Source organism: Schistocerca americana, chromosome 8 (assembly GCF_021461395.2).
Source record: "Schistocerca americana isolate TAMUIC-IGC-003095 chromosome 8, iqSchAmer2.1, whole genome shotgun sequence".
NCBI lineage: Eukaryota > Metazoa > Arthropoda > Insecta > Orthoptera > Acrididae > Schistocerca > Schistocerca americana.
Genome location: NC_060126.1, coordinates 66362543 through 66381045, shown reverse-complemented (window position 1 = coordinate 66381045; position 18503 = coordinate 66362543). Strand labels below are relative to the sequence as shown.

The 18503-nt window shown below is 42.8% G+C and overlaps 1 protein-coding gene across 1 annotated transcript in view; it reads left to right on the top strand.

Moving 5' to 3' along the window:
* Positions 1-17179, top strand: part of LOC124545531 (cortactin-binding protein 2-like) — a 113264-nt gene extending 96085 nt beyond the window's left edge. Inside the window, exons 7-8 of the mRNA XM_047124478.1 lie at positions 1166-1312; positions 16257-17179. Coding sequence (XP_046980434.1) covers positions 1166-1312; positions 16257-16743 — 634 coding nt within the window. The 3' untranslated portion in view covers positions 16744-17179. The remainder of the gene's footprint in view (positions 1-1165; positions 1313-16256) is intronic.
* Positions 17180-18503: the final 1324 nt, after the last annotated feature.

Genomic DNA, 18503 nt, shown 5'->3' with positions numbered 1-18503 from the left:
AGTGGAAGACTCTGCAAGAGAGACGCTCAGTAGCTCGGGTCGGGCTTTTGTTGAAGTTTCGAGAATATACCCTCACCGAGGAGTCAAGCAGTATATTGCTCCCTCCTACGTATATCTCGCGAAGAGACCATGAGGAGAAAATCAGAGAGATTAGAGTCCACGAAGAGGCATACCGACAATCTTTCTTTCCACTAACGAGTCTGGAATAGAAGGGAGAACCGATAGAGGTACTCAAGGTACCCTCCGCCACACATCTTCAGGTGACTTTCGGAGTATGGATGTAGATGTAGATATGACGCGGGCCACCGCCCTGTTCTTTACCAGCCTGGTGACCTCGTCTGGATCTTCACTCCTATTCGGAAGATTTGTTTCTCTGAGAAGCTCCTCAGGCGCTACTTTGGATGTTACTGATGAAGTTGAAGATTTCGACCCCGACACAAGACGACGAGAGATCAGAGATACGGTCCATGTCCTTCGAATGAAGCCGTAAAAGTATCCTGCAACCCAGGGTAAATTCGAAGCTCCAGCGACAGGCAACAAGCGGAAAGGTGACGAAGAGCGTAGCGGCAAAGGAAGTTCTAAGAAGATCGCCACCAGGGCGAACATCAGTCATTGGGAGTCGGAGTATGGAGGACCGATGACTCGTTCCCGGACTAAGAGGACGTAACACCGTGACGCTGTTCTTTTAAGGAGGGAGCAATGTTGCAGAAAAAGCTGTGGTGTAGTGGTTATGATTCTAGACTATTGCATGGTGGGTCATGAGTTCAAAACTCACCTGGACTGTACGATTTTGATTTCTGTGTTTGGTTCGAGTACATTCTAGAAGTATCCACAATTGTCATAGTATTACAGTAAGTACATTTAAAGATTATTGACTTCTAATTTCTGTGTGAAAATGGTTGTTATGTATTTACATAGTCCTATTCAATAGGTTTCTTATGACGCCAGCCTAACTGTTGGCCCACGGTATCTGTCATCTCCGCTATGTCTTGTACATTCTGTTGTTTTGAATGCTAATCTACTTCTGTGGACAACTCAGAAGAAGCTGAGTGTTAGCCTCGCTTTTAAGTCATCCAGCTGTGTGACCTGTTGCCTGTGTGTGGACAGTCTGTCAGCAGCAGGTGGCCTCTGGCCCCTCCTACACACTGTCTGTCTGTCTGTGCAGTGTGGCAGCCGCAGCAGGCAGCAGTCCCACACCCAGCCCTCCCTCGCAGCCACACAGCGACCACAGCCGGACTCCCACTACAGCTACACTGGACGTGGCCACCGACAGCACTCCCCCGCCTGATGACACAGCAGTCTCTCTCATGTGGTGAGTTCTGTCACTACCCTTGCACATATTGCAAACACATTGTACAACTTAAGTTAGAGTTTAGGTCAAAAATTGATTTCTGCTTTATTGTAAATCAGAGGTTATGATTTATGTCAGGAAAAGTTACACCTCTGATAAATTTGGACCTTCCAGTTGGCATGGATCAAGATGGGTTTGTACCTCCTTCTCTGGTTTCACAAGAGATATTCAACTGAAGAAACAAATGATTCACTCGAGGCACTTATATGAGATAAAAGTTCGCAAAACAAAATTCTTTTCAAAAGATAGTGAATGGATTGGTTTTGCTGGATACAGTTTCTGGATTGAATGATGGATTTCTATCTTCCTAAATTAATCCAGGTAGGAATTTGTGTAAAAGAGGTTATCAGCGCATTGCAACGCCAATAATATTGCCTTCATGTCAATAAATAACTGCGAATGTAAGTCTGTGGCTGCGCTCAAAATGTAATGACAGAGGAATAGTTACCAGCAAAAGAGATACAAAATAATGTGTTTCCTCCAACTGACGATATGGAAAGTTGTGATCTGTATGTTTAAATACGAGAATTTGTATATTTTTATTTAAACGATTTTTGCGGACACTTTCGTATGTAGTGACAGTCAAAAATTTTCCCCATACTGTGATCGAATGCATATTTCTCGCTCACCACAAGCAGTGGCCCTCCTTAAGAAAAATTGACTTTGCAACGCCGGCGGTAACATACAAGCAGGCACAACGAAGACTAATCTGTAGTTCCTCAAACGGAAGGCAGCTATTTCAGTCGTTGCAGCGGCAACAGTCTGTATGACTGACTGAACTGGCCCTGTAATATTAGTCAACAGAGCGTCTCTGAGCTCGTATTGCAATAGGCTGAAAGCAAGGGGAAACTGCAGGTGTAATTTTTCCCGACAACATGCAGATCTGCTGTATGGTTATACGAAGATGGCATACTTTTGGATAAAATATTTTGGAGATAATCAACTCCCATTAACGTCTCCATACGGAAACGACTTAGGAGGACGTCATCATCAAGAGCAACAAAACTTGTATTCCATAGGCCACGTTGGCTATTGTGCCGCATGGCAAACGAAAATGTGGAATCAAAAATCGGTTTGACCCTGAGACACAGCAAGCGAAATTGGGAGAGCGAGCATGCCACTTTCCTAGAAAACATCAACCACTTGTGCTCTATGAGGTCGAGCATGATCGTCGATCAATACGAAGTCTTGGACCGCACGACCTTCAACATCCACGCGGAGGTTCCAAGATCTCGTCACGGTACCTAACAGCAATTAAACTTTGCTTATTCATCTGCACAATTTCATGAAGAGGTTTTTGAGTGATCAAAAAATCCTTATCCACCTTATGGGTCCTCCTCGATATCAGTTTCTTTCCATAATGTTTGTGTAGAGAAATTGTGTTCACGTTCCCTCCAGATGTAAATTTGATGAGAATCAATCTCTAGATGAAATTGGGACCCATCTACGAAAAGAACATTGGTCCACTGTTCCACCCTAGACCTTCCCATCTGTGGAGAAACATCAGAAGTACAGGTACAGAAAGTCTTCGACAATAAAGGCTACTCTGGCGAAGCCTTCCGTACACAGTTTGTCTCGATACAGCATGTCCAGTGGATGCTGCGAGGCGAGATGCCAGTTGCCGTGCAGTACTAAAGCGGTACTGTCATTCCGTTACGGCCAAATAGAGGTCTTCTCCTTTTGATGTCACACTTATCGGCCATGCCCTGATCTTGATATTGTTTCGGTCTGTATAAATTGCCATCACATGCGAGAAATAACAGAACGATTCGCATTAAGTCTTTGGGCCACATCATTTTGCGACTCTCCTTCTTCGATTCTTCTTGTGGCCTTCATCGCAGAGAGTCTGGTAGGCGTCTTCTCTGTGCCAGGCGTCTTTTCTGTGACTGTGTACACAGCGAGTGTGGGTGTGGGACTACACGGCAAACACTGCCCCATTTGACTGGTGTTGTGACGTCATCGTTGTGGAGGTTGTCTATTGATCGGAGAGCCATCTTTCGTGAAGAACACGATTGTACGGACATCTGCTGACATTTTGTATGATTATACCGTGAATTAGAAACAACACGGGGAATGGTGGTTTGTTACTTTAATTTTGTACATCAGTGTATTTGAACATGTCCGATCTGCTGCGAGTGTACTATGTTGCCAGTACTTTTTTTGTATTTGAACATGTCCGATCTGCTGCGAGTGTACTATGTTGCCAGTACTTTTTTTACAGCTCACATTATAACTATAAGACAGTTTCGAAACCAGGTTTAAAGTCAAAGACCATGAAATGTAAGCGTTAGTCGAGAATGTTATTGAATCTGTACACTGAGCAAGCTGCCAAGGAAATGAAACAAATATGGAAAGGGAAACAAAGTTCAGCGAGATGAAATAAAAATTTTTTGGTATGCCAATTTTGTAATTCTGTTAGTGACGGCAAAGAACTTGGGTAAACTGTTGGATGGAATTTACGATATCTTCAAAAGATGTTATAAGATGAACATTAACAAAAGTAAAAGAAGTTTAATGGAATATAGCTGAATTTAATTAGGCAATGTTGAGGGACTTAGCTTAAGAAATGTGATTCCAAAAGTAGTAAACGAGTTTTGCAATTTGGGCGGCAAAATAAATGATGACGGCCTAGGTATGGAGACTATTGAATGGAGAATGTTAGTAACATGAAAAACGTTTATCACAAGGAGGAATATAAATTTAAGTGTTATGATAGTTTTTTTCAATGCATTTATTGGACAGAATAGACGCTTCTCAAATGTTGTGCTACAGTAGAAGGCTGATGGTTAGATGAGTGACTAATAAGGAGGCGTCGAATCAAAATAGGGAAAAAAGAAACAACTTGACTAAAACAAGCGAGCGACTGACAAGGCACATCCTGACGCAGCCAGGAATTGTCAGTTCCCCATTGAAGGAAATGTGGGTGTAAAAATTGCAGCTGGGGACCTAAATGCAGTAGACAGATTGAAATGGGTGTAGTTTGCAGCAGTTATGGCAGATAGGCAGAGATAAAGGCCTAGCAGAGGACCTGCTCGCAGGGAGATCTGCATCAAACCAGTTTTCAGACTGAAACCCACAACAACAAACGTCACAAGACGTCTACTTCAGCGTCAGTTTACCTCACCAAACGTCCAGGCTTAGATCAAACTTCCACTGTGATTTACATTTACACCTTGGTTTTCCAAGCACTAAAATGAGGAGTTTTCCTATAGGGTGTACGAGAACAGGGGATCAGAGTCATTGAGGGAACCTCTGATGTTAGTGTTGTAAATTATTCGTGGAAACATCGACCTCAGTACAAGTCAGATCTGTCGGCGTGTTCATGTGGCGTAACGGTTAAGGCGGCAGCTCGTGATAATCAGGAAGTCTGATCAGTCGTGTTGCAGGTGTGGTTGAGTGGAGACACCAACACTAATGCACAAATCTCATGTTGTAAACAGTCTGCAGCTGAGAGAGTTTTGCAAGTATCCTGAGTACAATTTCTGCGAAAATCCGTCCCAAAATTCACTTTTACTTTTGAAAATCAGTGACCGCTGGTAGCTGACGACCATAGCTGGCTTCATGAAAAAATTTTGCTGTCTCACTGTAAACCCCGTAGGTTCACACACACCAGAAATGTGTTAGGGACAAATGTAAAATTTTCTCAAACTCCAAAGCCAAGCAAGCCAGGCCAACGCGCCATGTCACCATCGAAATGACAAACAGGCAGAAAGGCGACATTGTGGAAAGCAGAACAAGTCCGAAAGGTATTGGCTCACCTCGTGCAAGTGTGTGGCCGGAATCGTAACATAGCAACATGACTCCAGCGAGGAGGAGACGTCATTTCATACTGACAGCACAGCTCGATTGCGCAAGAGGGAGTAAAAGTTTCACTAGAACTCCTGTCAGCTTGCTGATATAGCGGACAGGCAACTGATATAGCGGACAGGCAACAAGCTCGACGCCTGAAGCCATCCTTGCGAGATAGAGGAGTGGTGAAGACCGCTGGTGAGTCCAGAAAAGTAAGCCACATTCGGTCATCGCTGGCCAGGCGTCACGTCATTGCCTCAGACAAGTAGTAATAAATATTCAGGCCTCCAAGTCATGGCTGCACTACATCAGCTACGTGGCCAAGCCTGTGACGCAATGCTACGATTTGCCAAGATAACTAACGGCTTCCAGACTGGTAGCTGTCTGGCCTGCTGTACTCGCGACCACTGATGAGACTAGCTGGAGACTTCTCACAGAGATCACGTGAGCCGGACGCCGCAGCGAGAGTTCTAGGGCTGTGTCAGTAGCCAGCACGTTCCCAGGCCGCGTGTAGCACTGCCGCTGGCCTGGCTGCCGACTAGCGGAGCAATATGAGGCTGTAAACTGCAATGGAATATGTTGTTTGCCAATGTGGCTCACGTTAAGGTCTCAGCAGAATACAGTAAGGTATTACTCCATAATGCTGAAACCTCTCTAACTATTCAGGGGAATACATGGAAGTAAAACAAGTACTTTGTGTGTGAAATCTTATGGGACTTAACTGTTAAGGTCATCAGTCCCTAAGCTTAAACACTACTTAACCTAAATTATCCTACGGACAAACACACACGCCCATGTCCGAGGGAGGACTCGAACCTCCACCGGGACCAGCCGCACAGTCCATGACTACAGTGCCTGAGACCGCTCGGCTAATCCTGCGCGGCAAAACAAATACTTTAACGTTGATGGTTGTGTAAGAAAGGTTTCAGGGGACTAAAGAAAACTTATCCCCCGTTGAAAAGTGACTTTAGTATTTCTAGAATTGATTAACATTGGATGTTCAGCCATGTACGTGCATGACCTGCGAATCCTATTTGCTTGTAAGTGCCTCATGCAGCATAAGTAGACAACACAGGTTCACTCACTGTGACTGATATATAACTGTTTAGGAGTAAGAGACAGGTTATATAAGGAACAGGCCCGTGACACAGATTTGCCATATTTCGGACATACAAATAACGTAGGTCAATAAACACAAGAAGAGGTGCATACTAAAAACCAATTGGAAGAAAGTTACGGGAAAAGCATTAAAGAGACAGAAGACAATGTGGATTACTATGTAGAAAAACCAGAAACCTCTCAATGTAAGATGACACAGTAAAATGCATACCCCAGACACGATCAGTAATGTTAAACAGAATACACACGGTGCCCAGAAAAAAGTTTTAAATTATGTAGCACATTGGGTTTAACGTCACGTAGTTATCAATATCATTCATAATGTAGCACAAGTAAATCGAAGTTAGTAAATTGTCACTAGATAATGGGACAGAAAAAAAATTAGAAAACAAATTGGAGGACTGTTATCAGAAACAAGACATGGGAACGGAAAAACCATACAGCACAGAAAACACCACTATGAACAAATTCGCGGGAAGGAAGCACAACATGTAATCAAAAAACGAAAAAAACTATAAGGGAAGAATCAGAGGAGGAAGTAGAAGTGTTAGAGAAGAGAATAAAATTATCTAGGACAGAGCTTGCAAAATCAAGTGAAAATGTATTGGCAAAGACAAAAAGAAAATCTGGCTGGAGAGCAGAATGTGTATTGAGAAAGAGCATGTAGGCACGGTATTAATAAGAATTGTGCAGGCGAACAAAGTGAAGATTTCCCTCTTTGAACGGTAGTAGACTTTTGTGGGGTTGAATGAAACACCCTACATAAAAAAACCACAGGACATGGAATATCACAAAGAATTATTTTAAACAGATAGCTACACTGCAGATCTAGATGTACAAGGTTCGCACGTAAACAAGCCACATTTTTTCCTGAACCGACAACCATGTTAGGTGTGAATCTACTCTACTTTTTCTAAGTGAGCGCGTTTCCTCCAAGAGATAACTCAACTGCAGCAACGTTTCAAAATGACGTCTGTAAGTGGTCTACGTTACAAGAAGCGTTCCGTTATTAATTTTCTTACCGCGGAGAAAAGCGCTGTGGGGTTTATTTGCAAGTGTTTATGTGAAGTCTGTGGAGCATCTAGAATAGACAGGACTACAATTGGTCTCTGGGCACAGAAAGTGACGCATCAGAAGGCAGTTGGACGGAGTTTCATGATTTGATTATTTGCAGCGAGCAGGGAGGCCATCCTTGGCCGTCCCGCGTGTTACACAGTGCAGATATCATCGCGAGGATTGACGCAATTACGATTCGGCAGTTGGCACTGCTGCCGTCAACTGCCCAGGGGAAGTTTCGATTCAACATGACAACGCACGGCCTCACACAAGTTTGAAAACATCTGAACACATCACTGAACAGGGTTGAACAGTGTCACCCTATCCACCCTAGCCTTGATTAAGCTTTCTCGGAATACCACATGTTGCGGCTTTTAAAGGATACCATGAAGGGGGTACCCGTGGTATAGGGGTAGCGTCTTTGATTCATAATCTAAACGTCTTCGGTCCCGGGTTCGATCCCCGCCACTACCTAAATTTTCATAAATAATCGGCATTGGCGGCCGAAGACTTCCGGCATAAGAAGTCAGCCTCATTCTGCCAACGGCCTTGTCAAAGAGGGCGGAGTAGCGGATAGAGGTTCAGGGCACTCTCTTGTCCTAGGGGTGGGAAATTGCCCCTAAAGGCGGAAGAATCAGCAATGATCAACGACATGAGGATGCAGAAGGCAATGGAAACCACTGCATTAAAGACACGTAACGTGTATCCACAGGACATGTGGCCTGTAATTGAAGAAGTGTCATGATGATCTCTCCATTGGCAAAAGATTCCGGAATAGTCCCCCATTCGGATCTCCGATAGGGGACTACCAAGGGGGAAGTTACCATGAGAAAAAGATTGAATAATCTACGAAAGGATAACGTTCTACGAGTCGAGGCGTGGAATGTCAGAAGCTTGAACGTGGTAGGGAAACTAGAAAATCTGAAAAGGGAAATGCAAAGGCTCAATCTAGATATAGTAGGGGTCAGTGAAGTGAAGTGGAAGGAAGACAAGGATTTCTGGTCAGATGAGTATCGGGTAATATCAACAGCAGCAGAAAATGGTATAACAGGTGTAGGATTCGTTATGAATAGGAAGGTAGGGCAGAGGGTGTGTTACTGTGAACAGTTCAGTGACTGGGTTGTTCTAATCAGAATTGACAGCAGACCAACAGCGACAACGATAGTTCAGGTATACATGCCGACGTCGCAAGCTGAAGATGAACAGATAGAGAAAGTGTATGAGTATATTGAAAGGATAATGCAGTATGTAAAGGGGGACGAAAATCTAATAGTCATGGGCGACTGGAATGCAGTTTTAGGGGAAGGAGTAGAAGAAAAGGTTACAGGAGAATATGGGCTTGGGACAAGGAATGAAAGAAGAGAAAGACTAATTGAGTTCTGTAACAAGTTTCAGCTAGTAATAGCGAATACCCTGTTCAAGAATCACAAGAGGAGGAGGTTTACTTGAAAAGGCCGGGAGATACGGGAAGATTTCAATTAGATTACATCTAGGTCAGACAGAGATTCCGAAATCAGATACTGGATTGTAAGGCGTACCCAGGAGCAGATATAGACTCAGAACACAATATTGTAGTGATGAAGAGTAGGCTGAAGTTCAAGACATTAGTCAGGAAGAATCAATACGCAAAGAAGTGGGATACGGAAGTACTAAGGAATGACGAGATACGTTTGAAGTTCTCTAACGCTATAGATACAGCAATAAGGAATAGCGCAGTAGTACAGTTGAAGAGGAATGGACATCTCTAAAACGGGCCATCACAGAAGTTGGGAAGGAAAACATAGGTACAAAGAAGGTAGCTGCGAAGAAACCATGGGTAACAGAAGAAATACTTCAGTTGATTGATGAAAGGAGGAAGTACAAACATGTTCCGGGAAAATCAGGAATACAGAAATACAAGTCGCTGAGGAATGAAATAAATAGGAAGTGCAGGGAAGCTAAGACGAAATGGCTGCAGGAAAAATGTGAAGACATCGAAAAAGATATGATTGTCGGAAGGACAGACTCAGCATACAGGAAAGTCAACACAACCTTTGGTGACATTAAAAGCAACGGTGGTAACATTAAGAGTGCAACGGGAATTCCACTGTTAAATGCAGAGGAGAGAGCAGATATGTGGAAAGAATACATTGAAAGCCTCTATGAGGGTGAAGATTTGTCTGATGTGATAGAAGAAGAAACAGGAGTCGATTTAGAAGAGATAGGGGATCCAGTATTAGAATCGGAATTTAAAAGAGCTTTGGAGGATTTACGGTCAAATAAGGCAGAAGGGATAGATAACATTCCATCACAATTTCTAAAATCATTGGGGGAAGTGGCAACAAAACGACTATTCACGTTCGTGTGTAGAATATATGAGTCTGGTGACATACCATCTGACTTTCGGAAAAGCATCATCCACACAATTCCGAAGACGGCAAGAGCTGACAAGTGCGAGAATTATCGCACAATCAGCTTAACAGCTCATGCATCGAAGCTGCTTACAAGCATAATATACAGAAGAATGGAAAATAAAATTGAGAATGCGGTAGGTGACGATCAGTTTGGCTTTAGAAAAAGTATAGGGACGAGAGAGGCAATTTTGACGTTACGGCTAATAATGGAAGCAAGGCTAAAGAAAAATCAAGACACTTTCATAGGATTTGTCGACCTGGAAAAAGCGTTCGACAATATAAAATGGTGCAAGCTGTTCGAGATTCTGAAAAAAGTAGGGGTAAGCTATAGGGAGAGACGGGTCATATACAATATGTACAACAACCAAGAGAGAATAATAAGAGTGGACGATCAAGAACGAAGTGCTCGTATTAAAAAGGGTGTAAGACAAGGCTGTAGCCTTTCGCTACTCTTCAATCTGTACATCGAGGAAGCAATGACGGAAATAAAAGAAAGGTTCAGGAGTGGAATTAAAATACAAGGTGAAAGGATATCAATGATACGATTCGCTGATGACATTGCTATTCTGAGTGAAAGTGAAGAAGAATTAAATGATCTGCTGAACGGAATGAACAGTCTAATGAGTACACAGTATGGTTTGAGAGTAAATCGGAGAAAGACGAAGGTAATGAGAAGTAGTAGAAATGAGAACAGCGAGAAACTTAACATCAGGATTGATGGTCACGAAGTCAATGAAGTTAAGGAATTCTGCTTCCTAGGCAGTAAAATAACCAATGACGGACGGAGCAAGGAGGACATCAAAAGCAGACTCGCTATGGCAAAATGGCATTTCTGGCCAAGAGAAGTCTACTAATATCAAATACCGGCCTTAATTTGAGGAAGAAATTTCTGACGATGTACGTCTGGAGTACAGCATTGTATGGTAGTGAAACATGGACAGTGGGAAAACCGGAACAGAAGAGAATCGAAGCATTTGAGATGTGGTGCTATAGACGAATGTTGAAAATTAGGTGGACTGATAAGGTAAGGAATGAGGAGGTTCTACGCAGAATCGGAGAGGAAAGGAATACGTGGAAAACACTGATAAGGAGAAGGGACAGGATGATAGGACATCTGCTAAGACATGAGGGAATGACTTCCATGGTACTAGAGGGAGCTGTAGAGGGCAAAAACTGTAGAGGAAGACAGAGATTGGAATACGTCAAGCAAATAATTGAGGACGTAGGTTGCAAGTGATACTCTGAGATGAAGAGGTTAGCACAGGAAAGGAATTCGTGGCGGGCCGCATCAAACCAGTCAGTAGACTGATGACAAAAAAAAAAAAAAAAAAAAAAATGTGCGAAAGCTTGTTTAGGTGAACAAGTAAGTGATTCGCGCTGTGAAGAACTGGGCTCGTGACCAGAGCAAGAACGGCTGCCAGCGAAGCCTACACGCTCTTATGCCTCGATGGAGGAACGTCATAAAATGGAAGGATGTTACGTGGTGTGTACATAAAACGTAACTCTCTCACATGCATAATTTTCATTGAGTGGAATAAGTAACTGTTGTAGAAAAAAAGTAAGCCGCTACTTTCCGAGTGACCTGTATAATTTTCTTACAAGAAGGACTGATCGGTGAAAACCAAACGGTTACGACAGTCTGTAATGCACCGTGAGATAAGCGAACTTCTTCTTTTGTGCATTAAACTTTTTTATCGTGTAACTGAAATTTAGCGGATCGTTTTAATTCTCATGTGGATCACTTCACACTTTTCATGAGTTAGAGTCAATTTATATTTTTCCGCCCCATACAGATATCTTGTCTAAATCATTTTGCAAGTCATCTCGACCATCTGATGACTTTACATGACGGTAAATGGCAGCATCATCTGCTAACAGTTTAAGAGGGCTACTCAGATTGTCTCCTAAATACTTCACGTAGATCAGGAACAACAGAGGCCCTTTATAACACCTCCTCGGGGAACGCCATTTGTTATGATTGTTTTACTCGATGACTTTCCGACGAGTATTACGAACTGTGATCTACCTGACCGAAAGTCACGAATCCAGTCACACAACTGAACGATACTCCAAAGGCACACAATTTAATTAGAAGCCGCTTGTGAGAAACGGTGTCAAAAGCGTTCTGGAAATCTAAAAGTATGGGATCAACTTGACGTCCGGTGTCAATAGCACTGATTACTTCGTGAGAATAAAGAGCTAGTTGTGTATCAAAGGACGATATGTTCTAAATCTGTATTGGCTATTTGTCAATAAATCATTTTCTTCGAGGCGATTCATAATGTTGGAGCACAGTATATGTTCTAAAATCCTACTACAAATCGCCGTTAGTGACATGAGTTTGTAATTCAGCGGGTTATTCGTATTCGTCTCATTCGCTAGGGACTGGACACGAACTTTGGTGCCACAAACAACCTTTACATTCGACCAGAATTTCTTTGGGTTTTATGAAATATCATTTGACACTATGCTGCTATGGTAGTCATTGAAAGCATCACACATTGATTTCTTGACAGAATAACGTGTTTCATTCAGCATCTCCCTGTCTAAAGCCCTACGCTTTGTTTTACACCTATTATGCGGTAACCTCTGTTTCCTTAGAAATTTCTTCACAGTGATTGTATACAATGGCAGGTCCCTCCCATTATGAACTGTTCTATTAAGTACGTATCTGTCCAGTGCATGGCCAACTATTACCTTGAACTTGTGCTATAGTTCTTCTACATGCTCCTGCCCTGTGATAAAAGTTTAAAGTTTCTCACTGGGATATGGCACTCCTCATTTTTTATCTAGTTTACTGAACATTTATATCTTTCTGTTTGTTTTAGATATCCTTCGTACTATGGTAATCATTGTTGCCACAACTGCATCATGGTCACTGATATCAGTTTCGATGTGGACATCCTCAAAGAAGTCAGGCCTATTTGTTGCCATTAGATCTAATATATTTGCATCATGACTGGTGTTCCCAACTATCTGCTCTACGTAGTTTTCAGAGAAGGCATTTGGTAATATTTCACGGGATGTCTTATCACGCCCGCTACTAACAAAACTGTAATTTCCCCAATTAATTGTTGGATGATTTAAGTCTCCACCATTTATTACAGTATGATTAGCAAAGTGAACTGAGATTTTATCTGAGGTTTTGTGTTTCATGAGCAGATGAATCTGGTACGCAATAGAAGGATCCAATTATCATTTAGCGCTCACCCCTGGTTCTTACTCTTGCCCAAAGAATCTCACATCCACATTCAATTTCTATCTCGGTGAATCTGCGTTTTTTGTCCACTGCAGCAAATACTCCATTTCCCATTAACCTATCTTTTCGATATACAATTAAATTTTCCTCAAAAATCTCACTGGTATCAACTTCAAGTTTTAATCAGCTTTCTGTACCTAGTGTTATAAGAGCTTCTGTGTTTTTCAGGAGCGCTTCAAACCCCGCACTTTGTTGTGAATGCTTCGGCAGTTAACCATTAGGATGTCATTACTCTCACCTACACAGACATTTCTCTCGATCTTACGCTGACACTTCTGGGTTCACTGCAGCTGTCGTTATCTGGATCAGATGGAGAATAGCCTAATCTAAAATAAATAAAAAAAACTTGCTTGCACCCTGCACACAGCCAGCTACGAGTAGCACCTTTTGATGTGTAGTGCATACCTGACTCAATTAGAGAAACCCTACAGTTCTCAACCCTATGGCGAACGTCCAGGAAGTCACATTCTAGCTTGTCACAGAACTTTTGAAGTCTCTGGTTCAGTCCTTCACTCTACTCAAAACCGAGGGGCCACCATCTGTTCTGGGGACAATGCTGCATATTGTGAACTTCATCAAAAGTCAATGCTCAAGACTGTACTTCTCAACCTTCTCTGCCAGTCGCTGGAATGACCAAAGTATGACATGACCTCAGAGCCCAGTACCATTGTAACTGCCCCCCCCCCACCTCAGCACCACCCTCCCTACAGATGTCTATTTGCTGCTTCCCCTATCCCCACAAACATAACTGCGGAGAGCTGAGTATAACTTTTCAGTCTGTCCCCTAGGACTCCTCGCCCCTTCCCACATCCCATCCTCAACGAAGAGCTACCAGTAGTGCATAGAATCAGATAACTGGTAATGCTGCAGTATTTTACACTGAATCATTCTTGTTAATAAAGACCATCTATATGAGTGGTATCTGAAGTAAATTTCAGAGTAAACGCAAGAAACCTTTGAGCTGACAGTTTTCATTTTCATACATATTATTATTCTTCAGGTCCACAAATTGGCGATCATATCAACTGGCCTCAAAATCAGGAGTGCAACTCGCCAATCTGCCACTCCTATGACAGCTCATTGTGTGAGGAGGAGGCTGTCTTCAGCACACGCCTCAAACGTATTCCTGCAGATCTGATATAAATTAATTTTTCTAGGGACATTCGAGTCTCATCTTTATCTACGATAGTGATGGAAGCTAAAGAAATTAATTAAAATTTGAGCCATGTCCAACACTTGAAACTATGTCTCCTTGCAAGATGGGTCTGCAAGCCATTACACCACCACAGCATTGTAGTTACCACCGCTGCACAGACTACACTTGTCCAATGCCTTCCATAAAAATCTTCAAATCTCATCTTCAGCTTATTTTCGCCTTATTAGGTCATCACTGCTGGAGAGGCTATCTTGTACTGGAATAACACTCCATGTCTGATGTAATGGGGAAATCCCACCTGTACCTGAGGCCATGACACAAATTTTAATTTATTTCTTCAACTTATTATCATAGAAAAAGATGAGATTCAAACGTCTCGAGGAAAATTTAATTATGTCAGATCAACAGCTCACATAAGCATGAGGTACAGGCAGGGTTTCAAAAAAAATGGTTCAAATGGCTCTGATAGGCTGGTAGAACATGTTCTGAGGCATCAAGGGATCACCAATTTAGTATTGGAGGGTAAAAATCGTAGAGGGTGACCAAGAGATGAGTACACTAAGCGGATTCAGAAGGATGTAAGTTGCAGAAGGTACTGGGAGATGAAGCTTGCACAGGATAGAGTAGCATGGAGAGCTGCATCAAACCAGCCTATGGACTGAAGACCACAACAACAACAACAACAACAACAACAACACTGAAATTTGCATATCTTTGTGCAAATTATGTGTAGAAAAGATAGTTTTGTATTTGGTTGATTACTGAATATTGAATTTATTAGCTGTAATATCTCGCATGGCAGAGGTGTAGAATTTCTATTACACTCATTATAGTGCATTGTTCTGCAAGGTTCGCAGGAGAGCTTCTGTAAAGTTTGGAAGGTAGGAGACGAGATACTGGCAGAAGTAAAGCTGTGAGTACCGGGCGTGAGTCGTGCTTCGGTAGCTCAGTTGGTAGAGCACTTGCCCGCGAAAGTCAAAGGTCCTGAGTTCGAGTCTCGGTAGGGCACACAGTTTTAATCTGCCAGGAAGTTTCAGTATTTAGAATGGTAATCTGTACAACTGCATTAAAGAATGTTTTAGTCTCATAAGCTTTAAGTTTTGCGTTCATAGAGATCAAAGTCACAAGAATTTACGTGAAAGTCTATGTTTCTTTGTGTGTGTGTGTGTGTGTGTGTGTGTGTGTGTGTGTGTGTGTGTAATGCAGTGTAATGTTTGTACTGCATTTTGACGATTATGATTGTGATAATGATGAGGGAAGGAGGTAGTTAAACCTTGTGCCAGTACATGGTTTACACCTCACCAAAAGCACCAAGGGGGCTGCCAAGCTTGACGTCCCCTCTCACAGATGGATCATGATCAACAGTGTCACATGCTCTCACTTCATGAGGTACTGTGGAGTGGTTTGCTATTTAAACCAGGACATTGGCGAAAAGTCTGGTAATCAGGAACTTTACACCACAACCTCTCCTCCCCTTGCTGGCCAAACACTGGCAGTAAAAATATGCATAGGTGAACAAGCGTTTTTGTGGGTAGGGGGTAATGGAGTCGACTTATTGTCATTGCTATATCTCAAATATCACAACCAAATGTCTTCCCAGTAAGTACTAGCTTTCTCTGTTGACGAGGTTGTGTCAAGAAATTTGCAAATAACCGAACTGAAATTTTTTACTGCCATAATAAATATATTGCGATGTAATTATTTTTGTGTGCCATGTTTGCAAGAGTGAGAAGGGATTCCTTCACACAGAAGATCAGTACTACCTACATGAAGCATCTCTTTCAGTGGAGGACAACCACAGCTTCACAGTAGCATCGTGAGGTCAAAGGAACTCACTGTCAGGCATCGATGTTTCAAAATTTAACAGCTGCATTTCTTGAGGAATGGAATGTAGGAAATTTTGATGGTAAGCGGATGAAGACTTCCAGAGTACGAAACTGCTGTGCACCTGTACCTTAATATACAGCGATTTTCGCTCTATTGTGTATCAGAGAAGTAAGAATGCTCTAGGTTTATCGTTTTTTACTGGAGAGATGTGTTTTTGGAATACAGCATAGTTCTGCTTCTATGATATATCTTTCGCCAGAAATGTACGTATGGAGAAAGCTGTGAGAATTTCTCTGTTTCACGCAGGAGTCTCCCTGGAGAGGAGAAGAACCAGAGGCTGATCCAGGCGGCTCAGGAGGGCGCAGCCAGTCAGCTGCGTTCACTGCTGGCGGCCGGGGCGGACGTGGGGGCGAGGGATGGGGACATGATGACCGCCCTGCACTGGGCAGCACTCGGGGGATACGAGGAGGCAGTCGCGTGTCTGCTGCAGGCCGGTGCAGAGGTCGATGCCAGGAACAACACGCAGGGCACACCTCTGCACTTTGCAGCGTTCTTCGACCACGCACCTGTGGTGCGGCAGCTGGCGGCGTCCTGTGCTGACCCGAACGCCAGGAGCAATCACGGGGTGACCCCACTGCATTTGGTGGCATTCAATGGCCACGTAGAGGCGGCGGCGGCACTCCTGGAGGCAGGGGCCGACAGAAGGGCCAGGACCAGCGACGGGGAGACGCCGCTGGACGCCGCCAGGCAGAACAACCACCGTCAGCTGATAGACATGCTAAGATGGAGCTAGAGTGATATAAAAGTGTTTCACTACACGACTTCTCATTGCTTTCATAGTAAAGAATACAAGAAAGTTAATTCTGCTTATTCTGTGTGCCCATGTCCATGCAGTATAACTACTCCATTAACATAGTGAGATGTGACTCATTATTAGAGAACTACAGCTTAGCAAATCCTGACAGGGCAAACCATGTTATGGAATTTCAGTCGTGAGCCTAGATTGACTAGTTTTGTACTTTTTTTCTTTTCAGATATGTAATGTAAAAAATTTGGACAATGAACGATGCAGAAAGGCTCTTGTAAATGAATCATGCGTGCCAGCCTTGCATAAATTATTAAATGGCGATAGGTACAACATTGAAACTACTTTATTTAAATGAGTATGTCTGTACTTAAATTGGTGAATGACTGAGAAGATGAAACTGCTACGTTATTTGATTCTGAAACAGCTGAGTAAAACTGAACATACTGAGCCTATTTTCTCTTTACTTTTTCTTATCATGTCAACACTGACCCACAATATTCTAGTGCAATGCAATCTGACTGCTCAGAAAACTTACAACCTGACTTCAAATAATTAATTCAAAAGAATGGCCCTGACTAAAAAGATATCTTAACAATAACCTATACATTTTATTAAACACTTATCTCACAAAAATCTTCATTACGCGAACTACTGCAATGCAGCAAGTGTCAATACTGCCAGCTAAATAAAAGATTCTACCTACTAAAGTCAATAACTACTAGGTGGTTAGCAAAGGAAAGACTTTAGAGTGAGATTTTCATTCTGCAGCGGAATGTGTGCTGATTTGAAACTTCCTGGCAGATTAAAACTATGTGCCGGACCGAGACTCGAACTCAGGACCTTTCCCTTTTGCAGGCAAGCGCTCTACCAACTGAGCTACCCAACCACGACTTGCGCCTCGTCCTCACAGCTTCACTTCTGCCAGTACCTCGTCTCCTACCTTCCAAACTGTACAGAAGCTCTCCTGCCAACCTTGCAGAACTAGCACTCCTGAAAGAAAGGATATTGCTTATGGCTTAGCCACAGCCTGGGTGAAGTTTCCAGAGTGAGATTTTCATTCTGCAGCGAAATGTGCGCTGATATGAAACTTCCTGCCAGATTAAAACTGTGTGGAAAGCTTTTGTTGCAAACCATACAATGTATTTTTTTTTTACCTTCATAATGCGACATCCAGTTCAAATATGAATATAAATCGTCATTGACATCCAGTACAAAGATACATAATCACGAATAATTTTCAATCTCCAAGTCAGATACTTCTAGATCGTTAGCCTACGCCAACACTTTAGACCTCTGCCGTCCGTTAATGCTAACTTCTCACATTTAACACCCATCACTGCTGGTTGTTCACCTCCAACTGCCCAACAGTACTTCCATCACTGCTGGCGAGTCTTCCAACTGCCCAACACTACTGGTGATTAACTTCCAATGAGTCCAACCAGCCACAGGAGTCTCTTAGAAAGAAAGCACAGTCAGAGATCCAATGCGAAGCGCCACACAGCGCTGACAACATAGAAGCAGCCCACTTACAACGTGTTCGGATTTCCCAATTTATTTTCTCTCATAAGAACATAAATGATATGAGAAATAAAAAGGGTATTCACATGTGAGAAAGGCAAAAAGAAAGTTGATAAAAATAGGGAAGAATTACTTGATTATGCCTTAAGCATTTTCGAGTGGGCTGCAGGGAACTGGTGAAACAGAAATGAAAGTTATCATCTGCCCAGATCTGAACCCTCCCCCCC